Consider the following 27611-nt stretch of genomic DNA (forward strand, 5'->3'; position numbering starts at 1 on the left):
AAAACACACTGATTATGTCCAGAAAAGTATATCTTATTCTGCACTCTTGAGTGCTTTATCTCTCTGTCAGAAGGTAGATATATGGTTCATCCTGAGTCCTCTGGAATCATGGATGTTCATAATATAACCAGAGTTCCTAAGTCTTTCAAAGTTGTTTATTTTTGCCATAGTGTTTTTATTTTATAAAATGTTCTGCTGACTCTGTTCCTTCATTCTGCATCTATTCTTATGAATGAGACTTTCCACTGAAATCACTTCCTTCATCATTTCTTAGGGCACAATAATACTCCATCAAATTTATATACTGTAACTTGTTCAGCCTTTCCCTAAATGATGGCCATCCCTTCTGATTCCCATTCTTTGCTACCTCAGGAAAATCTATAAGTATTTTTGTCCCTCCTTAATTGGAATTCTTTTAAATATTTTTGCATTTCTGTAATTAGAGGTTTTTTTATAATTTTTTGAAATATGATATTCAATCTCTTAATTTTGGATCATTGTGTTTATGTAATCCAACAAGTTTTAAATGTTTTCTCTTCCATCCTTTTTAAAATTCCAGATCAATTGTTTTTGCTATGAGATACCTTACATTTTCTTCTATTTTCTTCCAGTAGTTTGATTTTTAAAATAAATTTCTTATCATTTCACGGAGTCATTAGCTTCTATTTGATCTATTCTAATTTTCATGGAGTTTGTTGCTCAGGCAAGGTTTTGTACATCATCATGCTAAGCTGTTAATTAATTTCCTTTCCATATCTCTCCTTTTTCTTCAAGTGCTCTCATTTCATTGATAAAACATTTTTAACTCTCTTTCATCTTTTCTGAAAATTCTAGTTGAATCCTTGCCTGAGTTACATTTTTCTTTGAGGCTTTGTTCACATATATTTGAAATGTTTGAAATGACAGAACTTCAGACTTTTTCTAGGTCCCTAATTCCTAAACCTGCTTCAGTCTGTGCTAGAAGCAAGCTTAATATACTGTATACTGAGAAGGGGTCAGTTCAGAAGAAAGCAATAGACATATGACTCAGACCCCCATGAGCACAGCAGAGTCTCAGTTCCAGCTTCTAGCTTTCCCCTTTTATTCATTAGGACAGTAAGAGAACATTTTTAGATTTACCTCCAATACAACCAGTCTACCATAAGCACACCAGCCACGTGCCCAGTGTTGTACTGTGTTATAATATTGCTCTAGTCATGAGGGGAGAAGCTGGGGTCTCTGCCTTCCAGCATCTCAGTCCTTCTGTCTCTGTTTCCAGAACCAAAACAAGAACAAAACATCAGTACAATCAACGAGCATGCATATGAAGGAACAGACATTAACTATGAAGACCAAACAGAAATCAAACTGGGAGAGGTAAAGAGCAACCCAAGCTCAGAGCCCCCATTTTTTGCAAAACTGATAATATATCCTTTATCATCCCCACTGTTAATGCAAGATCATTTCATTGCTAACAACTTAATTGTTTGGTCATTTCAGTTGTGTCTGACTCTCCATGATCCCACTTAGGGTTTTCTTGGCAGAGATACTGGAATGCTTTACCCTTTCTGAGGCAGACAGTGCTCAAAGTCACACAGCTAGGGGTTTACTATTTCCTTCTCCAGTTCATTTGACAGAGGAGGAAACTGAGGCAAGCAGATTATGTGATTTGCTCAGGGTCACAAGCTATTGTCTGGGGCTGGATCTGAATTCATGTCTTCCTAACTCTAAGCCAGGTGTTCTATCCGCTGAATCATCTAGCTGCCTCATTAACTTTGACCAAGTTTTAAACAAGAAAAAGGCATTTGATTCCTTATATTCCCAAAGTGAGTCTGATCCTAGCCCAATTCCTTGGGTGCTGATAGGGTCCTGGCTTCCAGAATCTGGAGGAGGTCTCTTTCTATTGCAATGGTCCAAAGACATCCATACAATATAAGTTTGGTCGTATTTGACCTTGAGGACAGCAGAGAAATCATATAGTTTGCATGGTATCGGAATCAAGGAAATGTGAATCTGAAATTGATCATTGTATTTCCATATGCAACATGTCCAGATCCTTATTACAAATATAATTTCAGAAAGTCCTGAGTTCAAATGCAGCCTCAGACACTTAGCTATGTGATTCTGGGCAGATCATTTAATTTCTGTTTCAATTTCCTCAGTTGTAAATAGTCATAGCTCTCTCTCCCAGGGTTGTCATGAGGATCAAATGAAATAATGTTTGCAAAATGCATAATTCATATATGTTCTCTTCCTTTCTCCTTCCTTTATTATCATATGTATTTTCTTTTATTTACTTAAAAAAAATGGGCTGCAAGGTGATACAGTAGAGTGTTAGACCTGCAGTGAGGAAAGTTCATCTTCCTGAATTCAAATCTGGCTGCAGATACTTAACTAGCTGTGTCACTTTACCCTGTTTGCCTCAATTTCCTCATCTGTCAAATGAGCTGGAGAAGGAAGTGGCAAACCATTCCTGTATTCTTGGCCAAGATAACTCCGGATGGTCATGAAGAGTCAGATAAAAATGGAATAACAACATACTCCAGGTATTGTGCTAAGCTCTAAGAAAGGAAGCCCGCTTCTCCCAAGACTGGTTAACTCCTCTTGGACTTCTCTTTCTGCATAGATAACAACCAGTGAAATTGAGCCCTTCGGCTCTGTCAAAATTCCCATAATCTTCACCCCAGTAATCCCAGGATCTTCAGAAGCCAGGTTTCAACTCACGTTCAAGAACCCCGATTGCCCTCCGGTAAGTGACACTATTCCCTGTGGTGTTCTTCACACACAAAGGATTCTTTTCTGCAGAATGGACAGCTCATGGTCCAGGATGTGGGAGGTGGGAGGCAGGAGTGAGGGAACATAGAGAGGAGGAAGTGATGGAGCTAGGAGGTGAGGAGTAAAATCAGTGGGAAGGAACTAAGTCATAGGATGTTCAGAAACCTCATAAAATAGATGAGAAGCAACAGGACCATTGCAATATTCTCCTACTTGGTCCTCCACCTCAAGTGTCTCCATCTTCCACATCACTGTCAATGATTTTCCTTTTGCACAGATCTGACCATGTCGCTTACTCTCATACTCTGCTTAATGATCTCACTCAAGGCACTGAGTTTATAAAAATAAAATTCCCTGATAATGCAGATAGAAAATTATATACAAAATAGCTACAAAGGTCATGCTGGTGGAAAGATACAGTTTTAGCGTGGAGTTGTTAATAATGGAACAAGTATTCCAGAAGGCACAACAGAAAGGTGGGGCACAGATGCTTCAAATGAAAGCATTCAAATATCACTTGTTTGAGGGAAAGAAAAATGTGACTAGGAAAGGAAGCTTTTACTGAGGTGCAGTCAGTGACTTATTTTAAGACAAGAGATTGATTATACCCTGCAAAAGTAGCAATAGTAAAGTTGATTTGATAAATAAGACATAGAAATTAGATTGAGGGATGGAGGTGGAGCTGAGAGTAAACTAGAAGCCAGGTAGTTCTACTCCTGCCTAATGGTCAAGGCAAGGTTGGGTGGAGTCCTGGGATTTGCCTGGTGATGAGCATTTGAGGTATTCACCTTTCCATCATCAGCCAGGTCAGCTCCAATGCTAAGGAGATTATTGGAGGAAAGGGTAGACTGAGGAAGAACTCTGAGGGATTCGGAAGAAGAGCCCATGGAAATTCCTTTCATTTGATGATGATTAATAAGTGGATTTAATAAATTTACTGACTCATGATATACATTTTGTTGATTTTATGTTTTCGAATCTAGTTATGTTTCACAGCCGTTGGGGTTGCTATTATTGTCCCTGTCTGGGTTCCAAAACCAAATGTGGATCTGAAGATCTGCATGTATGATCGATTGTATCAAGATGCTGTCATCATTCAAACCAGGTGAGCCACCCATCAGGGAAGGAATGGAATCCACTCCCATAGATGTTCATCTCCATCCCATGTCTTGGGTTTGAAGGAAGTCAGGCAGCCAGGCCAAATGAAATGAAACTTATTCTGTATGAGTCCAATGTTTCTATTGTAAATATATTTTTGTGCTCTCTGCCTTGGGATACATGGAACAGGAGGCAGTCAATAGTTAACAAATATTTATCAAGTTGTTGTTATTTGTCCTTCGTTCTCCAAGAGAACATGACATCAGAAATATAATGCCGTGACAGGCAAATGAATTGGATTTAAGTGCAAGGTCACCTGCCTCACTTTCCCCTTCAGAGTCATCTGGGTCCAGTGGCCAGATATAGATCAGGATGACTGGAAATAGCCCTGGGATGCAGCTTTTTAAGCTAAGGTCTTCAACAAATCTCATTTTGATCCATTCCATAATTAAGGATAGAAATTAAGGCAAATAATCTCCTCTTTCACCTCGTCTAAAAAAATCTAAATAAATAAATTTATGAATGAATGAATCTGGGAGGGGAAGACCCTCAGGGTTTCTGATCAAAGCAGAAATAATTGGGATTTACATTCAATCTAAATCAATCAGGATCCAATGACCAAATGAGGCCTGGCCTAAAACCTACTGGTGGCCAATTAGAATCAGAATGGTTTTGGTTTAAGGCCTGGTTTTTAACTCACATTTAACTGTTTCTGAGGATTCAATATCTCTCTTTAATTCAACATTCAAATTTCTTCAGTTATTCTCCACTTGATGGGTATTCACAATTGTCTCTATATTTTTTCAGGCAAAATTAGTAATACTAATAATGCTAGTATATATCAGAGTGGTTAGAAAGTTTTACTTAATGACTTTCATGAGGTTCAATTCAACAATTGCTTCAGTGCCCATTGTGGGCTTGGAAGTGGTAAAACTAAAATCTACCAAGTCTGCAAGGAATAAACATTCCACTTGGGTGATGTGAAAGATATATTCCTCTCCAATAATGTTAACCAAAAACAAAACAACAATCCTGAAACAAAACATGTTCACTTGCTATAAGAAAATCTACATTTTAAAAAATTGCTGCCTACTTACATATGGAAGGGAGGATCAAGAGGGAAAAAAATATAATGAATAGCTCAAATGAGATGATTTTTTTTTTTGGACAATCTCCAGTGTGTGTATAAGGCAGCTAGATGGTGCCATAGTGCAGATAGTGCTGGTACTGGAGTCAGGAAGACATCTTCCTGAGTTCAAAATCCAGCCTCATATACTGGGTAAATCATTTAATACTGCTTGCCTCAGTTTCCTCATCTGTAAAAATGAGCTGGGTAAAGGAAAGGGCAAAGTGCTCCTGTATCTCTGACAAGAAAACCCCACAGGGGTCATGAAGAGTTATACATGACTGAAAAACAATCAAAACAATGATCATTATTCTCCCCCAAAAAGAAAAACACAGTCCCAGCTTCTTTGCAGAGGTAGGGGGTGGGAAGTATGGATCACTGCATATAATGTAAGAATTTTTCAATGCTGACTATTTTTTTAATATTTTTTCTTCTTTGTTAGAAGGAATGGATATGTAAGAGAGGAAGAAAGGAGAGCTAATATTAGAAAACATAACTGATATGTGAACAAAACCTACCAAATTTATTTTTTGAAAGGAAATGTACCATTCTACGTACGTTAGGAGCGGGAGGAGGAAAAGGGAGAGGAGATAAATCAGAATTTCCCATCCATCAGTTAAATCAACACATATTTATTAAGTGCTCACTATATACCAGATACTAAGGCATAAATACACAAGTGAAGCTATCCCTACTAAGTAGCTTTGTTATTGTTGAATTGTTTTTCGGTCTTGTCCATGACCCCATTTGGAGTTTTCTTAGCAAAGATCCTGGAGTGGTATGGCATTTCCTTCTCCAGTTCATTTTACAGATGAGGAAACTGAGGAAAATAGGGTAAAGTGACTTGCCCAGGATCTCACAGCTAGTAAGTATCTGTGGCCAGATTGGAATGCAGCAAAATGAGTCTTTTTAATTCCACAGCACCATCTAGCCGCCCCAAGTAAGGGGTGGTTTGCATTCTATTTATCCATCCCGTGGATGTTGTCACCTTATCCAGTTGCAGACTAATACCACTGGTGGAAATGCATCCTTTTCAATCTCCTCAGTGGCAGAATACTTTGGTTCTCCAAAGATACCTCTAATCTTTGGCAGCAGCTCTGAAGTTTTTCCAGACCTGGAAGCTGATTGATTATTATTTGGGCATAAAAACTGAGGGCTGGCTAACTCTAAAGAAGCATGATTTTTTTTTGTATGACTTTTAACTAGCTCTAAATACAGTTTCCACTTTTTTTCAAATAGTGACCAAGTCCTTAAGAAAGTATATAATTTCAAATAATAGCTTAACTGTATAGGTTCCTTCCTTAATGACTCTAATGAGCCAACTAGGTGGCAAAGTCCACAGAACCTCAGATCTGGAATCAGGAAGAACTGAGTTCAAATACAGATTCGGCCACATCCTAGTCATGTGACTCCAGGCAAATCATGTAATCTTGTTCTCAATTTGCTCATCTGTAAAATGAGCTGGAAAAGTAAATAGCAAACCATTCCAGTATGTTTGCCAAAAAAAAAAAAAAAATCCATAGGGGATCTTGAAAAGTGAAGAGTCAGCACAACTGAAAACGACTAAATCATAACCATTTAAGTATTCCTATCCCTGTGTTACAGGGTAGATAAGTAGTGTGGCCATCTGGAGTCAAGAAGACTAATCTTCCTGAGTTAAATCTGACCTCAGACACTTACTAGTTGGATGATCCTAGACAAGTCACTTCACCCTGTCTGCCTCAGTTTCCTCATCTGTAAAATGAGCTGGAGAAGAAACTGGCAATCCATTCCAGTATCTTTGCCAAGAAAAACCCAAATAGGGTCATAAAGAGTCATTTTGTCTCAGCAAAAATAATAATAATAATAGAGGAAAAAATGAAGTGAATTACAATATGTTGTGTAAGTTAAGTAACCTAACAGAAATGCTTGTAAAATGCCTCCACACTACCTTGTGGAAAGACAAACTATGGTGGGCATTATCTGTAAAAACCTGAAAGAAAAAGTCGAGTGTCTTTGCAAGCCAAAGTACTTCCACAACCCATCTTTTTTGAAAGGTAATGCTGAAGAACTAAAATTGGATTCAAGTTGGCATTCTCAAAGCGTTTTCAGCAGCCACAGTATTTATTTTTGTTCCAGAGGAAAATATGAGTTCATATCGATAATTACACAGGCTCCCATCTCTCTGGATACAGCCTCCAGCAGCCTTCCTCCCGCGCAGGAGAACTGAGAAGGGGAGTGGGGGAACCATTTTTTCCCCTTTGGGAGGTTATTTTTCACTTTTTTAAAAGAGGGGAGCTATCTTTCTCTTTCATACAATATTCTGGATGTTTAATAAATGTTTGTTGATCAGTGATAAAATGTTTTTTTTCCCCTAGGGCAGGAAGTTTCCCAGCTACTCACAAACCCTCAAAACTAAAAAGCTGGAGACCACAACATGACTGTATTTTTTGTTGTTTAGTCACTCAGTCATGTCTCACTCTGTTCGTGACCCATTTGGAGTTTTCTTGGCAAAGATATTAAAAGTGGTTTGCCATTTTCTTCTCCTGCTCATTTTATAGATGAGGAAACTTTAGATAAGCAGGGTCAAGTGACAAGGATCACATCATGCTTTATACATCATGTTTCTGTTCAGGGCAGGTACTCTTTCCACTCTGCTAACTAACTCCCTTCAATGCATTTCTTAGCGAGGCAAAATAATTGCCAAATCACTTCACATCCCTCTGCCTCAATTTTCTCATCTGACAAATGAGGGAGTTGGACTAGATGGTTTCTGGGGTCCCTTCCAATTCCAGAGCTAGAATTCTTTAAAGTCCTTTTACTCAAAATGGAATTTCTTTGTCATTTATGTGATATACCCTAGACATCTTTGTCTGAAAAAGGAAACCAGATCTCAGTGCCCAGAGCACCATGGTTATTGTTAAGAATGGGCCATTCTGATGTACTTGAATATTCATCTAAGGAGGAAAAGATGCCAATTTATAACCTCCAGAAGCCAAACTCAGGGACCCAAGGTGATGATGTGTGGTAGCTTTCATTTTTCCACAGGTTTACATGTGAACATGTAAATTCAACAGCTTTGTTGAGTGGATTCCCATCCTTCAGAGAAACTACCAACTCCTAGAGACCAGTGAAATGTCATTGGACATTTAAATTAGAATTTGAAGAAATTTGAATGTTTCAAAATGGCGGCCTGAGATAGAATATTGATGCGCCAGATGGAATTCCAATGAGGGAGACACTGGTCCAAGACTCTGCTGTCTGAACATCAGTTGCCATAACTAAGGAGGTTTAACCCTGGCATAGGTTTAGTAGAATACGGGGTGGAGAGGGGAGATTCAGAAATTGCTATGGCACATCCTGGAAGAAGAATTATATCCTTGGTCCCAGAGGGGAAGATCAGAAACAATGGATGGGGGAGAGAATAAATTTCAGTTCAATATAAAGAAAAACTCAATAACAGTTAGAAGCTATCCAAAAAAGAGTGGGTTCCCTCAGAAGGCAAGAGGTCCCCATCCAATCACTCCTTGAGGGGAAGAATTTTCTTTTGCTTCTTCTTGAATCCCTAGCACTTAGCACTGTGTCTACTTTTGGTACTGACTTGACTGTGAGTGATTGAGCAAAGGCTGGATATTGTTGAGAATTACTCATCAGTTAAATTAAACTGGGCAAACATTAAGCACTTCCAATGTGCCAGGAACTGTGCTGGGACTTCAGACACAAAAATGAGTGCGTAACCTCCAGGAATTTAGCTGATTCTGTTCAGATCTAGGTCAGATCAAGTGACCTGTGAGACCCTTTTCAATTCTGAGTTTCTGTGATTCTGTGTCTCATTGCTTTGGTAGATGATCTGTGTTTCTCCTGAATAAGTCAGAAAACTAAGAAACTGGAGTTGTGGGTTTTTTTAACCATTTTTCCCCCCAAAGCAGTATAGTTAATTAATTCACATGATAGCTAAATTCACTCTTATCATTTGCTTTGGGAAGCCAATTTGAATTTGATTTAAAGCAAAGCAAACATAAAAGCATTCTCTAATAACTACAGGAAACATTGATTTTAGATACCACATTTCCATGTAGCCATGATATTTTCATTTCAGGATCCATTAAAAATTTTAAAAAGGAGCCTTGGGTGATATGTCTGAATGACACAGTTCAAAAGAAATTATTAGTTGTAATCAAAGAATCCAGTTCACTACGCCAAGTCAACACAGCAATAATAACAAGGTTTGGAAAATATTAGTAGCTGTATGTATACATAGGCATATGTGGTTTAAGTGGGATGCATTATCAGTCCCATTTTATGGTTTTACCAAGAGATAGAGGTAATTGCTCTTAGATTATCAAATCAGTCCAAGAAGACTATTCCAAAGAGAGAAGATAAAATCCTCAAGGACAAATGAGCATTTTTGCCCTTGGGGAGTAACTGAGCATCTGGGACACAAGCCATAGCACTGGTGGGATCTGAAGCCAGGCGCTCTAACACTAGATCCAGAGCTCTTCCCACTAGCCACATTTTCTCCATAAAAGTTTCTAGCATCCTTCTTAATTACTTCTGTAATGGATAATCCCTGACAATATTTAAATAACATAAAAGTGATTACAACTGAGTACATATTACCTAGGGGTAGCTAAGGAGCGCCATAGCGGATAGAGCGCCAGGCTCAGAGTGAGGAAGATTAATCTTTCTGAACACTTCTTAGCTGTGACTCTGGGCAAGTCACTTCATCCTGTTTGCCTCAGTTTCCTCATCTATAAAATGAACCAGAGAAGAAAATGGCAAATCATTCCATCTCTTTGTCAAGAAAACCCCAAATTGAATCATGGAGAGTTAGACCCAACTGAACAACAACATAAAACCTAACATTTTAGTAGTTTTCCACTCATTAAAGGAATGCATATGTGATTTAAAAGGTAGCACATTATGTTTTTGTCTGAGTTCTGTTGTCACTTAGAATTTCCTCATTTGCATAGTTACAATAATTTCATATCTTGTTCTTTTGTTCATTTTGTGTCATTTCATAAATCATCTTCTGTTTCCTTGAATTTCTTCCCTTTTGTTACTGCTTTTGGTACAGTAATATTTCATTACATTCACACACCACAATTTCTCCAGTTGCTAGACTTATTTTCTATTGCTTTTATAAACACTGCTGCTATGAGTATTTTCATAGATAGAAATATTTCTCTTGCTACCAGTTATCTTCTTAGGAGTTATAAGCCCCAGAATGGAATCATTGGGTCAAAGGATAAAAACATGATTGTAACATTTCTTGCAGAATTCCAAATTATTTGCCAAAATTATGCCTATTTTCATAGATCGAAATGTTTCTTTTACTATCAGTTATCTCCTGGGGAGTTATAAGCCCTAGAATGAGATCATTGGGTCAAAGGATAAAAATGTGATTGTAACATTTCTTTGCAAAATTCCAAATTCTTTGCCAAAATTATGCATATTTTTCATAGACATGTTTCTCTTACTATCAGTTATCTCCTTAGGAGTTATAAGCCCCAGAATGAGATCATTAGGTCAAAGGATAAAAACATAATTGTTACATTTCTTTCAGAATTCCAAATTATTTGCCAAAATTGTTGGATCAATACACAGTTGCAACAGTTATGAATTAGTGTGTGTCTGTTTTCTACATCCCACTAATGCCTCAAAGTTAATATTTCCATCTTTTATTATCTTTGTCAGTTTGATGGCAAAGTTGATATCTCAGATATATCTTGCAATTTTGAGTTGATTCCTTATTTTACTTCTCTCATGAATTTGTCCATATCCTTTGGCCATTTATTTACTGGGAAATTGTTCTTAGAGATTTGTATCAATTCCTTGAGGATCTTAAATCAGCCTTTTGTCAAAGAAGTTTCATCCAAAGATTTTTTTTCCCCATACCTTATCTTTTCTTTAAATTCTAGCTATATTTATTTTACTTGTAAAATGCCTTTTATTTTTCCAAAATAAAAGTTGTCAGTTTTTGTCTTTTATACTATTTGCTACATTACAATGGTTTATTAATTCTTCCTAATTCATTCCCTCTTAATTTTTAATATTGTAACATTATCCTTTGTCCATTTGGAGTTTATTATGTATATGGCATAAACTCTTGGTCTAAAGTTAATTCTCTCCTGATCACCATGAGGTTTTTTTAGCAGTTATAGTTGAATAAAAAGTTTATTTCCCAAAGTACTTTATGTTCTTCTGGGATTTATCAAAGCCTAGGCTGCCACTCTGCATTCCCTTCTGAGTCTTGCTTATCCAATCTATTCTACTGAACAGTTTTTCTATTTTTTTATCCAATACCAGATCATTGTGATAATTACTGCTCTGTAATATAATTTGAGAACTGATAATTCCAAAATAGGGGCTTTGTTCTTCCCAGAAAATTACACTGATTGGGGCTGTTTTGCTCTATTTTTGTTTTTGTCTCATGAGTTATTTCAAGGGCACTATGGTGAGGGTAAAACTTAAGGAAGCTGGATTTTAAAGGGTGACCTTTTAATGGCTAAATAATAGGTGCTAGGCCTATAGAAGGCATGAAGGTTCATCGTGTGGCTGCTCGTGTCTGAAATTTATTTCTTGAAACACCGAAATGCCTCAAAGTATAGGCAACTTTTGAGAACCTTTATGATAGAAATTGTCTCGTGACAGGAAGGATTCAAGTATACTTCTAGAGAATGTTTGTACTCTTAATTCAAACCCCTAAGAGTTGGGAAAACCCTTCCCCCATCAGTGCATCCTGAGACCAGTTTCCCCCTTAAAGGTATTAAATACCTTTGAACAGGGGAGAAAAAAAAGACTTATTTTAAAAAAGAAAAGTACACTTGAATGAGTGACTATTAATCCCAAAGACATATTTAATTCCTTCAAGTTATTAATAGCTCTGAGTATAAGGGTTCCTATGGGAGCTCTCACCCCACATAGCTCCCCTTCTATCTTGGTCTCCTCCCAGATAGTTGAAGATACTTTCCTCACCTCACCTCTCTGCATGTCTCTCTCTTTGTCTCTGTCTCTGTTTCTTTTTCTTCTCTCTTTCTGTGTGTTTCTGTCTCTGTCTCTCTTCTTTCTCTGTGTGTGTCTCTCTGTGTATCTCTATCTTTCTCTGTTTCTCTATCTCCATTTCTTGTGTGTTTCTCATTCTCTCTCATTCTTGTTCTCTGTGTGTGTGTCTCTGTCTCTTTCTCCTCCTCCTCCTCCTCCTCCTCCTCCTCCTCCTCCTCCTTCTTCTTCTTCTTCTTCTTCATCATCATCATCATCACATCCCTAGAACCAAACACACCTCTCCTTCCCCCAGAGGGGAAACTCTTCCCACACTCATTCCTCTTTGGAAGGAGGGGATGAATCCAAGTCCGGAGCCCAAGAGTAAGCTTCTGCCCTTGCTCTCCTTTCAGATCCAAAGCTGCTTTGCGGCTGAAGTTTGAAGTGTGCCCAGAACTGCAGAAACACATCGAACTCCTCCCAGAAACAGGTTACATCCAAGCTCAGTCTTCCTTCAGTGTCCAGCTCAAGTTCTTGCCCAAGTAAGTCGCCTTAGCACAAGCCTTTTTTTGACTGGTCCAGCCGCCATCCCTAATGGTTTCTCAGGACAAATGAGTCTCTGCTCCAGCATACCTGGGGGTACCCTTCTTCCCTTTGATCAATCGTGAATCTAAAGGCCAAGGCAGATGTGGGCCCGAGCTGCCTTTAAAGGCTGCGGTACTCTTCCTGCAGGGAAGCAGGAGGGCCTCAAACCTGAGCGGAAACCCACTGCTGGGGCCCCTTGGAGAATGTCCCCGGAGCAAAATGTCCAGAAGGGGCAAGTGGGATATTCCACTTTTGTCAAGGGGCTGGGGAATCAATATTCCTGCTGTTATTGGATGGATGTTTCAAGGACCTTCTTTTTCTGCTTGACTACAGAAGAAGGAGCAAGAAGGCATATAGGGATAGGTGGTCCAGCTCCTCCTGCGCAGATAAGGCATTGTACAGCCCCTGCTTTTGAAATAAAGCTGCACTCTCAGGGTCACCTTTGGGCATATTCTGCCTGCTGCTACTGGGGCCTTTCCAGCTGCATTTGAGCAAGTCTCATCCTCTTCGGGAGTTCAAATCCAGCCTCAGACATTTATTAGCTGTGTGACCCTGGGAAAGCTACTTCACCCTGTATGCCTCAGTTCCCTTATCTGTAAAATGAGATGGAAAAGGAAATGGCAAACCGCATTCCAATATTTCTTTTTTTTTTTTTTTTTTTTTTTTTTTTTTGCTGAGGCAATTGGAGTTAAGTGACTTGCCCAGGGTCACACAGCCAGGAAGTGTTAAGTGTTTGAGGTCAGATTTGAACTTGAGTCCTCCTGACTTCAGGGCTGGTGCACTATCCACTACACCACCTAGCTGCCCTGCTCCAATATTTCTTAAATCCTAAACGAGGTCACAAATTATCAGATAGGACAAAAAAAGAAAAAAAACAGACAACAACAACAGCAACAACAAAATACATTTTAGTGGGACAAAGTCTTGTAAGCCAGGAAAATTTATATAAGTAAGCTGTCATTATTATTGGTAGTGTATCATCCTGGGCCATCTTGTGCTCAGATCAATTCAGCAATCCTTTGTTAAGTATATGGATCCTAGAAATATATACATTTAAACTTCTAGCTCACTGTAAATTTGGGTTGATATAGCTTCTAGGTCTTGTGGCTCTTTAACTATCTTTAAAGAGATGCTGTACTGCTCTGCCAATACTTATCTTTGGACCCTTGCACAGATAGTCTGGTGTTAGGAAATAGTCTATTTTTTAGTGTCAGAAAAAATACTTGAAAAAGAGAAAAGGACCCACATGTGTAAAATTGTTTGTGGCAGCCCTTTTTGGTAGTGATAGGGAACTGAAAATTGAGTGGATGTTCATCAGTTGGGGAATGTCTGCATAAATTACATATATTAATTTTTTTATTAAAGCTTTTTATTTACAAAACATGTGCTTGGGTAATTTTTCAACATTGACCCTTGCAAAACTTTCTATTCCAAATTTTTCCCTGCTTCCCCCCACCCTCTCCCCTAGATGGCAGGTAATTCCATATATGTTAAATATGTTAAACTATACATTAAGTCCAATATATGTACACATATTTATACAGTTATCTTGCTGCACAAGAAAAATCAGATCAAGGAGGAAAAAAGAACCTGAGAAAGAAAACAGAATTCAAGCAAACATCAACAGAAAGAGTGAGAATGCTATGTTGTGATCCACACTCAGTTCCCACAGTCCTCTCTCCGGGTGTATATTGCTCTCTCCATCACAAGATCATTGGAACTGGTCTGAATCATCTCATTGTTAAAGAGAGCCATGTCCATCAGAATTGAATTTCTTATAGTCTTCTTGTTGTCGTGTACAATGATGTCCTAGTTCTGCTCATTTCACTCAGCATCAATTCTTGTCAGTCTCTCTAGGCCTTTCTGAAATCATCCTGCTGATCATTTCTTACAGAACAGTAATATTCCATAACATCCATAGACCATAACTTATTCAGCCATCCCCCAACTGATGAGCAGCCACTCAGTGTCCAGTTTTTAGCCCCTACAAAAAGGGCTGCCACAAACAAAAAAATAGTAATTTTAAAAGAAAAAGAATTCTTGGGAGAATATACATAATCACATGTCCTAAGAAGAAAAATACCTTTTAATTCATTTTGTAGTGTTTTTTAAATACATTTCTAAGTGTCCATCATTCTTTTGTGTATGTGCTTTTTTTTTTTTAATCTCTCCATTCCCCAGAGGGGCAAGGATGGTAGTTTCTGGTTCTTTGACCTTGATCTTGCCTCACCCATCATGATCCTTCTGCACTCCACAGGTATCAACAAATATTATTAGAGTTAAGTGCTAGATTGAATTTCTCCTGCAGAATCCATGTCTATCAGGTTGACCCACCCATAAATTCTCTAGCAAAATGTTAACTAAGCAAGTGCTGAATCCCTGAGATCAAAAAAAGATTTTTTTTAATAGAGGAAAATAGAGGGAAAATAGTCCAGTTTTCCTTTGATTACCATATTGATTACCTATCTTTGTTTCTTATCATTCAGAACTCTTAAAAGAAATAGGTAAACCTCATGATCATGAAAACTAGATCATGAAAAACTAGAAGAAACCTTGAGATCATCTAGACCATGTTTCCAAATAAATCAGCCCGAGTCATCTGAGGGGAGGGAAGAGAGGAAGAGTTTTGCAAAAAGGAGCCCCTATATCTTCATTATTTAGCAAACATAATATCTGTACACTCAATAATCTCTTTCTCTGTGTTTCTCTGTCTTTCTCTCTGTCTCTCTCTCTGTCTGTCTGTCTGTCTATTTGTGTGTCTTTCTCGCTGTCTATCTGTCTCTGTGTCTGCCTTTCTCTCTCTCTCTCTCTCTCTCTCTCTCTCTGTGTGTGTGTGTGTGTGTGTGTGTGTGTGTTCTCTCTGTATCTCTCTCTCTCTGGCTGTATCTCTCTGTAAATCTCTCTATCCCTGTGTCTCCCTCTCCTCTTCTTTCTTGTTTTCTCTCTCCTTCTTTTCTGTCCATCTCAGTCTCTCTCTCTCTCTCATTACTATTACCTCTTCACATAGCCCTCATTTCCTACCTGCACAATTTTTTACTGACCATCCGATATACCTAACCCACTCCCTTCTTACCACCTCTTTCTTACAGAATCCCTCTCTTTCTATTATAAGAGACAGCTCCAGCACCATATTCTGCAAGAAGCCTTTCCTGAGCTCCCCTCTCCCCCGCTACTGGGGCCCTGTCTCCCAAACTAACATATTTGTTGACTTTTTATGTTTTTGTATTTAGTTACTTTATATTTATATGCGAATTTTTGGTCTCCCTCATTGGAATGCAAGTGATTGTTTCATTCTCTGTACTTCTAGCCACAGTGTCTAGCACTTCATGTCATTGTTGTTCAGTCATTTGCAGTCGTGTCCGATTCTTCATGACCGCATTTGAAGTTTTCTTGGCGGGCGTACGGGAGCGGTTTGCCGTTTCCTTTTCTGACTCGTTTTCCAGATGAGGAAACTGAGGCACAAAAGGTTAAGGGACTTGCTCAGGGTCATATAGTTAATAAGTGTCTATGGCTGGATCAAAACTCATCTTACAGACTCCAGGTGCTTTATGCACCACGGCTGGCTCTCCTAACATTTAAAAGGTACCAAATAAATACTGGTTGATTTATTGGTTGAAATGTGTAAAATAGTTGCGATTATGCTTTAAAAGCATTACTAAATTCTGTTTCTCATCATGCATTTTCTCAGTCCATAAATGCCATGCAGTGCAATTCATCAAGCATTATGTGCACACTATGTGCCAATCGTCGGACACACATGTTCATGTTTCATCCTAGTGATGATGTCTGGATTCAGGATAGTCTCCTCTTGATTCCCAGTCAGGGAACCAAATGAGGAAATTAGGGTTCCTGGTGCTCAGGAAGTTAGATGATGAGATTAGTGGCAGGTTCCAGATTCAGGGGTTTTGGCTCCCCTAAATCCCCTTAGGATTCAGTGCAAGGCAGGGAGTTGTGGGAACCCCCTTCTGGTGGCACAGAGGTCCTTCGCAAAGGAATATATAAATCCAAAAAGCTAGACTGATAAAGAGAGGTTTATTACTGCCATTGGGAAGTCAGTCTTTGCTATGAATGAATAGAATGGCTGAATTCCTTAGTGGCAAGGTCCTGACAGAGAGATATAAAGTAAGGTCCCAATAGGAGAGTAAAGTAGTGGAGGAGTCCTGGCAGAGGAGTAAAGTTTCTAGTAGAGAAATCCCAATAGAGAGGCATAATGTCTGGTTAGGGAAATAGGTGAGGGAGATAAAGAGAGGGTAATGCTGGAAGAGAATATCATCCCAAAATTGTGGTATATGAATATTATGGAATATTATTGTTCTGTAAGAAATGACCAGCAGGATGATTTCAGAAAGGCCTAGAGAGACTTACACAAACTGATGCTGAGTGAAATGAGCAGGACCAGGAGATCATTATATACTTCAACAACAATACTAGATGATGACCAGTTCTGATGGACCTGGCCATCCTTAGCAATGAGATCAACCAAATCATTTCCAATGGAGCAGTAATGAACTGAACCAGCTACTCCCAGAGAAAGAACTCTGGGAGGTGACTAAAAACCATTACATTGAATTCCCAATCCCTATATTTATGCCCACCTGCATTTTTGATTTCCTTCACAAGCTAATTGTACAATATTTCAGAGTCTGATTCTTTTTGTGCAACAAAATAACGGTTTGGTCATGTATACTTATTGTGTATCTGATTTATATTTTAATATATTTAACATCTACTGGTCATCCTGCCATCTGGGGGAGGGGGTGGGGGGATAAGAGGTGAAAAATTGGAACAAGAGGTTTGGCAATTGTTAATGCTGTAAAGTTACCCATACATATAACCTGTAAATAAAAGACTATTAAAAAAGAGAGAGAGAGAGAATATCATCCCAGTGGGCAGAGTTTTCTAATAGCCCAGGAAGAGAGAGAGTTTCCTTGGCATATTAGCTCCTCTGCAAGGATTGGGTCTAAAATTGCTGTTTTCATAATAAAAGCCTTTGGCTACAAGTGAAGGCCTGCTTCCCCTCCCAGTGAGGCTGGTGGGTAAAGTTTGAGGTAGAATTGAATAGAAAATCTTCAACTGAATAGGATTGGAATCTCCAACTCCTGACTCAACTGGTCCCACCTAGATAACAGAATGAAGCCGTTTATCTTGTTTCCCTCGGGTGGGGTCCCACAGACTCAGGGTCCAAGGAGGATCTCTCTTCCAAGGAGTTTTAGAGTTTCAGGGCTCCCTTCAACAGCATAGCCCAATTTGACTGGAAATTAGAACTTCTGAAGAGAGAATTGAATCTGGAAAAATCTCCCTCCTCTTTCCAAAGCTTTGTTCTGCCTCTTATATATCCTCACTCTATTTCCCTAAGATTCTTCTTCCTTTTAGAAGCCAAATTCCTGGAGAAAATCCTCTGGGCTCACTGCCTCCATTTCCTCACCTCCCACTCATTTCTCAATTCTTTGTAATGTAGTTCTCACTTGACTGACTCTCCATGACCCATTAGGGTTTTCATGGTCATTTCCTTCTCCAGCTCATTTTACAGATGAGAAAACTGAGCCAGGCAGGGTTAAGTGACTTGCCCAGAGTCACACAGCTAGTGTCTGTTTTTTGTTTTTGTTTTTTCTTCTTTGTAACTCCAGGGCTTAGCGCAGTGCCTAGAGCAAAGTATAATAATAAATCCTTATGGACTGACTCATTCCCATGGAGTATGAGAAGCTTGTCAAGAGGTACAGGGAATCATTAAGATCAGGGGTGAAACAAGGTTGCCCACTATCATTGTTACTGATCAATATTGTATTAGAAATGTTATCTTTGGCAATAAGAGAAGAAAAAAAGATTAAAAGAATTGAGGTAGGTAATGAAGAAACCAAATTATCACTCTTTGCAGATGATATGATGGTATACTTAGAGAACCCTAGAGAATCAACTAAAAAACTACTAGAAACAATTCACAACTTTAGCAAAGTTGCAGGATATAAAATAAATCACAGAAATCATCAGCATTTTTATATGTTACCAACAAAGTCCAGCAGCAACAGATACAAAGAGAAATTCCAGTTAAAATAACTGTCATAATATAAAATATTTGGGAGTCTATCTGCCAAGGTAAAGTCAGGAACTATATGAACACAACTACAAAACGCTTTCCACACAAAGTCAGATCTAAACAACTGGGAAAATATCAAGTGTTTATAGGTAGGATGAGATAATATAATAAAAATGATAATACTACCTAAAGTAATCTACTTATTTAGTGACATACCAATCAAACTCCAAGAAATTATTTTACAGATTTAGAAAAAATAACTAAGTTCATCTGAAAGAACAAAAGATCAAGAATTTCAAGAGAATTAATTTAAAAAAGCAAATGAAGATGGCCTAGCTGTGCCAGAACTTAAAACTATATTATAAAGCAGTGGTCATCAAAACCATTTGATACTGGGTAAGTAATAGAGTAGTCAATCAGTGAAATAGGTTAGGTTCACAGGACAAAATAGTCAATGACTATAGTAATCTAGTGTTTGACAAACCCAAAGACCCAGCTTTTGGGATAAAAACTCAATATTTGACAAAAACTGCTGGGAAAATTGGAAATTAATATAGTAGAAACCAAGCATTGACACACACCTAACACCGTATACCAAGATAAGGTTGAAATGGGTTCATGATTTAGACATAAAGAATGATATTATAAGCAAATTAGAAGAACAAAGGATAATCCACCTCTCTGATCTGTTAAGAAGGAAAGAATTTGTGGCCAAAGAAGAACTGGAGTTCATTATTGAACACAAAATAGATAATTTTGATTATATTAAGTTAAAAAGGTTTTGTTCAAACAAAACTAATGTAGACAAGATTAAAAGAAAAGCAATAAACTGGGAAAACATTTTTACATTCAAGGGTTCTGATAAAGGCCTCATTTCTAAAATTTATATGGAATTGACTCAAATTTATAAGGATTCAAGACATTCTACAATTGATAAATGGCCAAAGGATGTGAACAGACAATTTTCAGATGAAGAAATTGAAGCCATTTCTAGTCATATGAAAAGGTGCTTTAAATCACTATTGATCAGAGAAATGCAAATTAAGATAATTCTGAGGTACTATTATACAACTTTCAGATTGGCTAAGATGACAGGAAAAAATAATGATGAATGTTAGAGGGGACATAGGAAAACTGGGACACTAATAGGTGGAATTGTGAATGGATCCAGTCATTCTGGAGAGCAATTTGAAAATATGCCCAAAGGGCTAACCAACTGTGTATACCCTTTGATCCAGTAGTGTTCCTACTGGGCCTGTATCCCAAAGAGATCTTCAAGGAGGGAAAGGGACCCACATGGGCAAATGTTTGTGGCAGCCCTTTTCATAGTGGCAAGAAACTGGAAACTGAGTGGATGCCCCTCAGGTGGGGAATGGCTGAATAAATTATTGTATATGAATGTTATGGAATATTATTGTTTTATAAAAAAACAATCAGCAGACTGATTTCAGAGATACCTGGAGAGATTTTACATGAACTGATGCTAAATGAAATGAGCAGGACTAGATCATTGTACATGGCAACAACAGTATTATACAGTGATCAATTTTGATGGATGTGGCTCTCTTCAACAATGAATTGATTCAAGCCAGTTTCAATGATCATGTCATGATGAGAGCCATCGACACCCAGAGAGAGGTCTGTGGGAATCGAGTATGGATCACAACATAGTATTTTCACTCTTTTTGTTGTAGTTTGCTTGAAATTTTATTTTCTTTCTCATTTTTTCCCATTTTGATCTGATTCTTCTTGTGCAGCAAGATAATTGTATAAAAATATATGCCTATGTTGAATTTAACATATATTGGATTACTTGCCATGAGGAGGAGGGGGGAATATTGAAACACGAGGTTTTGCAAGGATCGATGTTGAAGAATTATCCTTGCTTTTTTTTTTTCTATTTTTCTTTTTTTAGCTGAGACAATTGGGGTTAAGTGACTTACCCAGAGTCACTCAGAAAGTGTTAAGTGTCTGAGGCCAGATTTGAACTTTAGGATCCATTGCACCAACTAGCTGCCCCTTTGCATATGTTTTGAAAATAAAAAACTTCAATTAAAAAAAAGAGGTACAAGGAATATTTAGCCAATCATTATAGCAATCCCTTCCATATCATGGGAATTAGCGGTATAGCACCCCTGCAATCTAGAATATCCATATAAGATTTTCTGGTCCTCCCTTCATACCATAAGAAATCTGAATTATTATGGTATTAAAAGATAAAATATGTTCATTTTTACAATAATATGTATATATTTTGTGCCTTTCTGAGTTTCTAAACTTTTTCTGTTTGGCCTTTGTATGCCATCCTCAGCTTGCAAAACTCCCCCAAAATTCCCATTTGATTTCTTATGCCAACTTGTGATATATAGAAATCATAATGATGAAAGTTTCAGTGTGAAAGGAACAATTGTATATCACCCTATTGAAATTTCTGAATCTCTTTTGTATTTATTATTGACATCTTCATAGTAATAGGCTCCAAAATTCATTTCCTTTCTTGGATAGGGACTATGGGAAGGTTCACTAGAACTCAAAGGAAAAGATTGTTGGAAATGAAAGAAACCTCCTCAGAAACAAGATTTCAGTCTGGGGCGCCCAACTAGAGTCATAGTCTCATCCAGAATTTTACCTCGATGATTATTCTTGGAAATGGTTTCCAGTGGAATAATGAACAGCGACTGTCCCAGTTTCAAAGACATCCCATTCAAGGGGCTGAGGGAATCAAACAGTCTGAATGCAGTTAGTTATAAAGCTTTGAGAGTTGCCTTCAGCTTCCATAGAAATCAGGCAGTGGGAGTCAAATCACTGTGGAAATTGGTGTGGGGGAGACTTACTCCCACTGCTTTCAGTTCTGGGGGTTATAAATAGGGACATCGGTATTTCAAGTGAACGCCTGTGTTGAGCGCGCTGGAAATGTGTAAATGGGATTGCTGGGGGCAGAGCCAAAAATCTTTGAAAAATGGGATTCACTTAGAAGAAAGAGTCTTGGATCTTGGATCGGCAGTTTGAGGGCTGAACCCCAGTTCAGCTACTCACTATCCATGTCAGCCATTCAGGCAACAAGTATTTATTAAGGGCCTACTGTGTACCAAGCATTTCACTAAGACCAGTGATGAACTGCTCCCCTTTTAGACTTCAAAATGAGGGCATTAGACCAAATGATTTCCGAGACCCCCGGTGGTGATGTATCTACAATTCTTTGAAATGTCATTGTGTTATATACAAAGAAACAATATGGTCTGCGGTGAGAAAGGACGCCATTGATCTTGGGTAGACCCAACTTGGTAGGGTGGCCTTTGTGTGTTCTTAACTCAAAGAGACTGATATTTAACAAAAGACACTGAAAAGAAAGAACACATGGCTCAGTCTTTTTGTTCATTTACTATCTAACTTCTGCCTCAGGTGAACATAGGAAGTTTAAACTTTTATCATGAGGACTTTTTTTTTTTTTAAGAACAGTTTCCTTCTAGCCATTCAATTCCATTGACTTATTTTTCTTTTGATTTTTCTTGACAGTGTTTTGCACATACAGTAGGCAATTAATAAATTTTCTTATTTGTTCATTGACAAAATTGTTATTATTACTCAGTCATTGCACTCATGTCCGACTTTTTGTGACCCCATTTGGAAGTTTTTTTGGTAGAGATACTAGAGTGCTTTTGCTAGGAAACCAATAGGATGAAGTGCATTTCCCTGGATCACACAGCCAGGAAGTATCTGAAATCAAATTTGAATTTTTCTGATTTCAGGCTGTAGGCTCTATCCACTGCCACCCAGGTGCCCTTGACAAAACTGATCGGGAGGAGTATTCAGTTCCATTTATCTGAGAGGAGACAGAATCAGACTTAGGTTTATTCAGGGGTGTGAGATGGGGAAGGATGGGATTGGTGCATGGCAGACTCCATGATCAGGATTGATATTTTTGGCCACTACAGACTTTAAATCCGGAAAAATCATCAGAAATATTTATGAGTGTCTGAGAAGCAAACTTAGACTCCTAGAGGAACAAAATTTCTCATTTGAGGATTATAATTGTCCCCCTTTTTAAACCCCAGAGCCTCATTTACTCAATTTTTCTGAGATACAAAGTCTCTGTTTGGTTATTCAGGTTCAGTTGCCACCAGATGGTTAGTTTAGAAAAATCAGTCATTTCCAGCCAGCATTTGCTGCTATCTTGGCTTTTGGTCAATAAATAGTCTTTCCTGTGATCATCTGGCTCCCTGAGAAAGACAAAAACAACTGGATTTATTCAGGGACCTGACAAGAGTGTTTTAGGGATTGGTGGATGGCAGCATTTTGGGAAAATGATGCTCAGTAGATGACTTCCTTGGTCCTGCCCCTTTGCAGCACTAAACAAACTCAAGGATTTAAATTGGAGTATGAAACTTTGCCAGCAAGGGAGAACAACCTCTCCTTAAAGCTCAGATTGTACTAACAATTGTCCTTAAATTGATTGAATCAGTCACTAAGCATACTAGCAGTTGGAGGAATCTGTGCCACAAGGACAGAGCCCCAAGTCCCTAACTAAAGGGAACAAATTCTTGATCTCCTGGTTATCATGGTCTTTAAATGTCTTTCCCCAACTCCTTTATTCTGTCCTTCTCTTTGGAGACTTGTCAAATAAAAGCCCATTTCCCTGACTTGTTACTGAGGCTGCCCAACCCAACAAGGGCACTTCCCAGCAAAAGACTTGGAAAAGGGGCTCAGTTTTAAACCGATGAAAATTTAGATTTACATCATAGGTAAGTCATTAGTTGATTGTTCCTTTTTCAAAGGGATTCTTTGTAGGATGCCTTTAAATAGCAAGCTCAATTTTATTAAGACATAATTAGAGCCACACTAATTATATAATTAAATTATTTTTACAAGCAGCTGCTCAAGATTATGTGTCCTTCCTGAAGTGAGATACGGCTGTATTATTTTTCTTTACGTGCTTAATTTGCCATGACTCACGAGAGAATTGGATGAAAGTATTATGAGATTGTGCATTTGCTGATAGAAAAACTGTGTGATGGAGAGGACCTTCCTCTGGCTTTGTGGGCATGACAGATGTCAGCTAATTTCATTTGTAAACCACTTAGTATAGTGCCTGGTATATAGTAGGTGCTCTATAAATGCTTCCCTCCTTTTCCCATCGGAGCTCACAGATTTCCTGAAATGGATCCACAGTCCCCTTGGGCTTTCATGGATGGATTCCAGTTGAACAATCCTGACTCTCCACTATTCACTTGATTATCTCATTAGTTCCCCTGTATTCAATTATCATTTTTATGAACAAGACTCTCAGATCTATCTACATGTCTATCCCTAAGCTCTTTCCTGAAATCTCCTGTTCCATCACCACCTCTTGGACATCTTCCAGGCATTGGATGTCCAGTAAGCATCTCAATCTCGACATGTCCATAAGAGAAGTCATTACTAGGAACCTTCCCTCTTCCCAATTTTTTATAACTGTTCAGACTATGACCATCCTCCTCCTCACCAAGGTTTGTGACCCCCACCCTTTATTCTCAGTCACCCCCAGAATCAAATTGTCATCAAATCTTGTCATCCCTAGCCTTAAATATTGCTCATCTACATCCCCTTCTCTCTGCTCATTCACCCACTGCCTGACTCTGGCCTTCATCACCTGCCCCTTGGACCAATTCCCTCCTTCTCTTTGACCCATCCCCACTCCAATCCACCCTTCATTCAGTTGCCAGAGGGACCTTCCTAAAGCTCAGCTTTGACCGTTTGGATGCTTCTACCTCTCAGTAAATGCTATGGCAACCCATTACCTCCAAATATCAAAGCCTCTGCTTGCATTTTAAAGCCTTTTCCAACCTTCTTACACCATGTGCTCTGTAATCCAATCATACCAGCTTTACAGAGGATGCTCCATCTCTAGCTGTGTTCCACGTCTAAGATACTCTCTCTTCTTATTCCTGCCTCCTGGATTCCCTGGATTCTGGAATCTCTGATCTCTCCCACCCTCCACCCCCAACTCCTTTCCTCTGAAATTGCTTTCCACTTACCTTGTATATCTCATATATAGATAGTTTTTCATGTTTCCTCCATTAGATGGAAGCTCCCTGAGGCAGACTACTGAGTTTTTTCCCTTTCTTTGTATCTGCAGCACTTAGCATAACACCTGACATATAATAAATAGTTATTGACCAACTGATCTCTCAAATCATGTCCAAATGAACCTTGATTTAAGAAAGCCTCATACCATAGTTAACAATGAAAACGTATCACAGATAAATTATATTCTAGTGGTCATGAAAGGATTCTCCCCAAACCTTATTTACTGTATCCTCAATGGGGAATGGGGTAAAGAAAGGAAATAAGCATTTATTAAACACCTACTGTGTCCAGGAATCGTGAAAAGTGCTATACAAAGATTATCTCATTGGATCTTCACAACAATCCTACAAAACAGGTGCTATTTTTAATCCCTATTTTACAGTTGAAGAAACTGAGGCAGTCAAAGAGTAAAATCATTTGTCCTGGGTCAAAAGTTTGAACTCTATCCACTTAGCTGCCTCTTGATTATGATTTGAATTAGAAATATTTAATTCCAACAAAACTTTGTGAATAACTGATACCTGTAACTATCAGAAGGCTACCAGTCTCCTTGGACCATAGTCTTACCTGACAAGAACTGGATCTTCATTGATCTCAAAAACCCACAGAATGAATGCACTTGCCAAGCTCTTTAGCAATATCACAGCCTGTGGAGGTGGGGAGTGCGATGGGGAAGTTCTAAACAGAATTTTTTTTTCATAATATATCTACTCTAACATGTTTCTAATGTCCTGTGATTTCATAACCACTAGCTATATATAATATATATATATATATATAAAATATATATTATGTATTTGCACATACATATATAAAACAAATATGTTGATAACCACTAGCCATATAGAAAATATGTATATGCACATATATATATAAAATTAATATATTTATAACTACTAGTCATATATATAATAGGTATATGCCTATATATATAAAACTAATAAGTTGATAACCACTAGCCATATATATGTATCTACAATATATTTATGCACATATATTTATAAAATAACATGTCGATAACCACTAGCTATATAATATACATATATTACTAATATGTTGATAAACATAAAGAAAAGATGTGTTAAAGTTCTTTTCCCTTCTCTTTCAGACTCTCTCTTCCAGAAGATGCAGGAGAGTATTTTGACCCAGAGACTAGAGTCCTGGAAGCCCCCATGACAATAAGAGTCGCTGATCAGGTCAGTGACACAATCGATTGATGTTGTCAGCTAAATTACAGGTCCAAGGCTCAAACATATGTGAATCTAGGCTGATCTTTGATCAGAGCTGGTAAGAGTAACCATTCTCCCATTACTGTTTTAATAAACAGGGTTTGTGGGTGTTTGGGAGGGCTTGCTGAATGAACTCTTCTCAGGGCTCTTCATCCACCTTTGATGTTTATATAACCTGGGATCAATTAATAGTCACTTACAAAAGTTTGATCTAAGGAGAGACAGAGAGAGAGAGAGAGAGAGAGAGAGAGAGAGAGACAGAGAGAGAGACAGAGAGAGAGACAGAGAGAGAATAAAGTACGCCTATTGTCCAAGCCACGGTACTTAATTGAATGGACTACCCATAGTTCATTTATCATTATTGTGGACAGATACTGCAAGTGGAAAATGAGCTGGCCCCAGAACAGAAAGTGGGGGGAATAATTGGATTGCCTCTGGAATAGTACAAAGCCTGGAAGGGGGAAAATCTTTTTCCTGCCAGTATTCTCCTAGAGATGGAACACAATAACTCCAAGACGCAGAAAGTGGGAATGAGAAAAAGGTCAATGGAGAGAGAGACATGGTGGGCATGAACATTCTACTACATGGGAGACTGACCTGGGAAAAAGAGTAGAAAGGAGAGATTCTTAAAAGTAGTTTTATAGCTGTATTTCACAGAAGTGGCTTCCTTCATAATTTCATTTTGAATATTTATATTGTATTATTTTGAATAATGAAAACATCATTTTGAAAAAGGGGTCAATAAGCTTCACTTTTTTTTTTTGACCCTGATTCTTTTATTAAACTTTCACAGGAAAAAAAACATCTCACAATATAATACATATATTTAACATGAAAGCTAATTAAGCAAAGTCTATATATAAAAATGAAGCAGGACATGTTTCATTTCAGTGCTATCTTCTCCCGGTCTTTTATTTTTTGTCTCTTTTCTTCTTGATTCCTGATCATTGAAACCACTGCTTGGTTTTTCACGTGTAAATCTTCTGCTGTCTGAGTTCTGTAGCTTCCTACATGTTTTTTCCAGTTATTTCTACTTGTTAATTCTGAGAAACTTTAATGTCTTATGTATGAGTATGTTTCACTTTCAAAGGAGTCCACGATATGAAAAAAAAAAAAAAGTTAAGACTCCCTGGTGTATAGTACTTTAAAGAAATGTGATCTCTAAGTGTCGTTATGTATCGTACGGGTCCAGAAACCCAAAAGAAACCTGAAGAAAGAACCATATAGTCTTACACTCTCTTCCCAGCTAAAGGTCAGAGTTTTAGGGATCTGTAATCATGCTCTCAAATCTTGAGAGCCCCAACTCTGCTTCTTCTAGGGGAAAAGAAAGTGAATCCCAAATTCAAGTTTGAAGTTATGCTTGTTTGAAGAGTTATAGAACCATACATAAGACTAAACAGTAACTTGCTAAGTCCCTAGGGAATATATACCCCTAGGGAATATACACCCACACACAGAGCTAGAAGTGAGAACTTCCAACTTATATATCATATAATTAATGTTATGTATTATTAATATATTAATTATTATGTTACATTACTGTATTATATATTATATTATTGTTGATATTACACTAATAATTATAATTAACTAATATAATATAACCACCAAATGCCTTCTCCCAGCTAAAGGCATCTAGCATATATACCTCTTAGGTGTCCAAAGTTTTATGGAGAGAGAATAAAAGAGGCGTCCTTAACCTTCTTTGTGTCGTGGTCTTCATGGACAGTCCGACAAAGCCTGTGAACGCCTTCTCAGA

General features: G+C 38.1%; 1 protein-coding gene across 1 annotated transcript in view; it reads left to right on the top strand.

Annotated features, from left to right (window-relative positions):
- Positions 1 to 27611, top strand: part of CFAP74 (cilia and flagella associated protein 74) — a 119006-nt gene that overhangs the window by 64495 nt on the left and 26900 nt on the right. The window contains 5 exon segments of the mRNA XM_031961569.1: positions 1259 to 1356; positions 2606 to 2728; positions 3738 to 3859; positions 12352 to 12480; positions 25732 to 25819. Of these exon segments, the coding sequence (XP_031817429.1) occupies positions 1259 to 1356; positions 2606 to 2728; positions 3738 to 3859; positions 12352 to 12480; positions 25732 to 25819 (560 nt within the window).

The sequence above is a fragment of the Sarcophilus harrisii genome, chromosome 3 (assembly GCF_902635505.1).
Source record: "Sarcophilus harrisii chromosome 3, mSarHar1.11, whole genome shotgun sequence".
Classification (NCBI taxonomy): domain Eukaryota; kingdom Metazoa; phylum Chordata; class Mammalia; order Dasyuromorphia; family Dasyuridae; genus Sarcophilus; species Sarcophilus harrisii.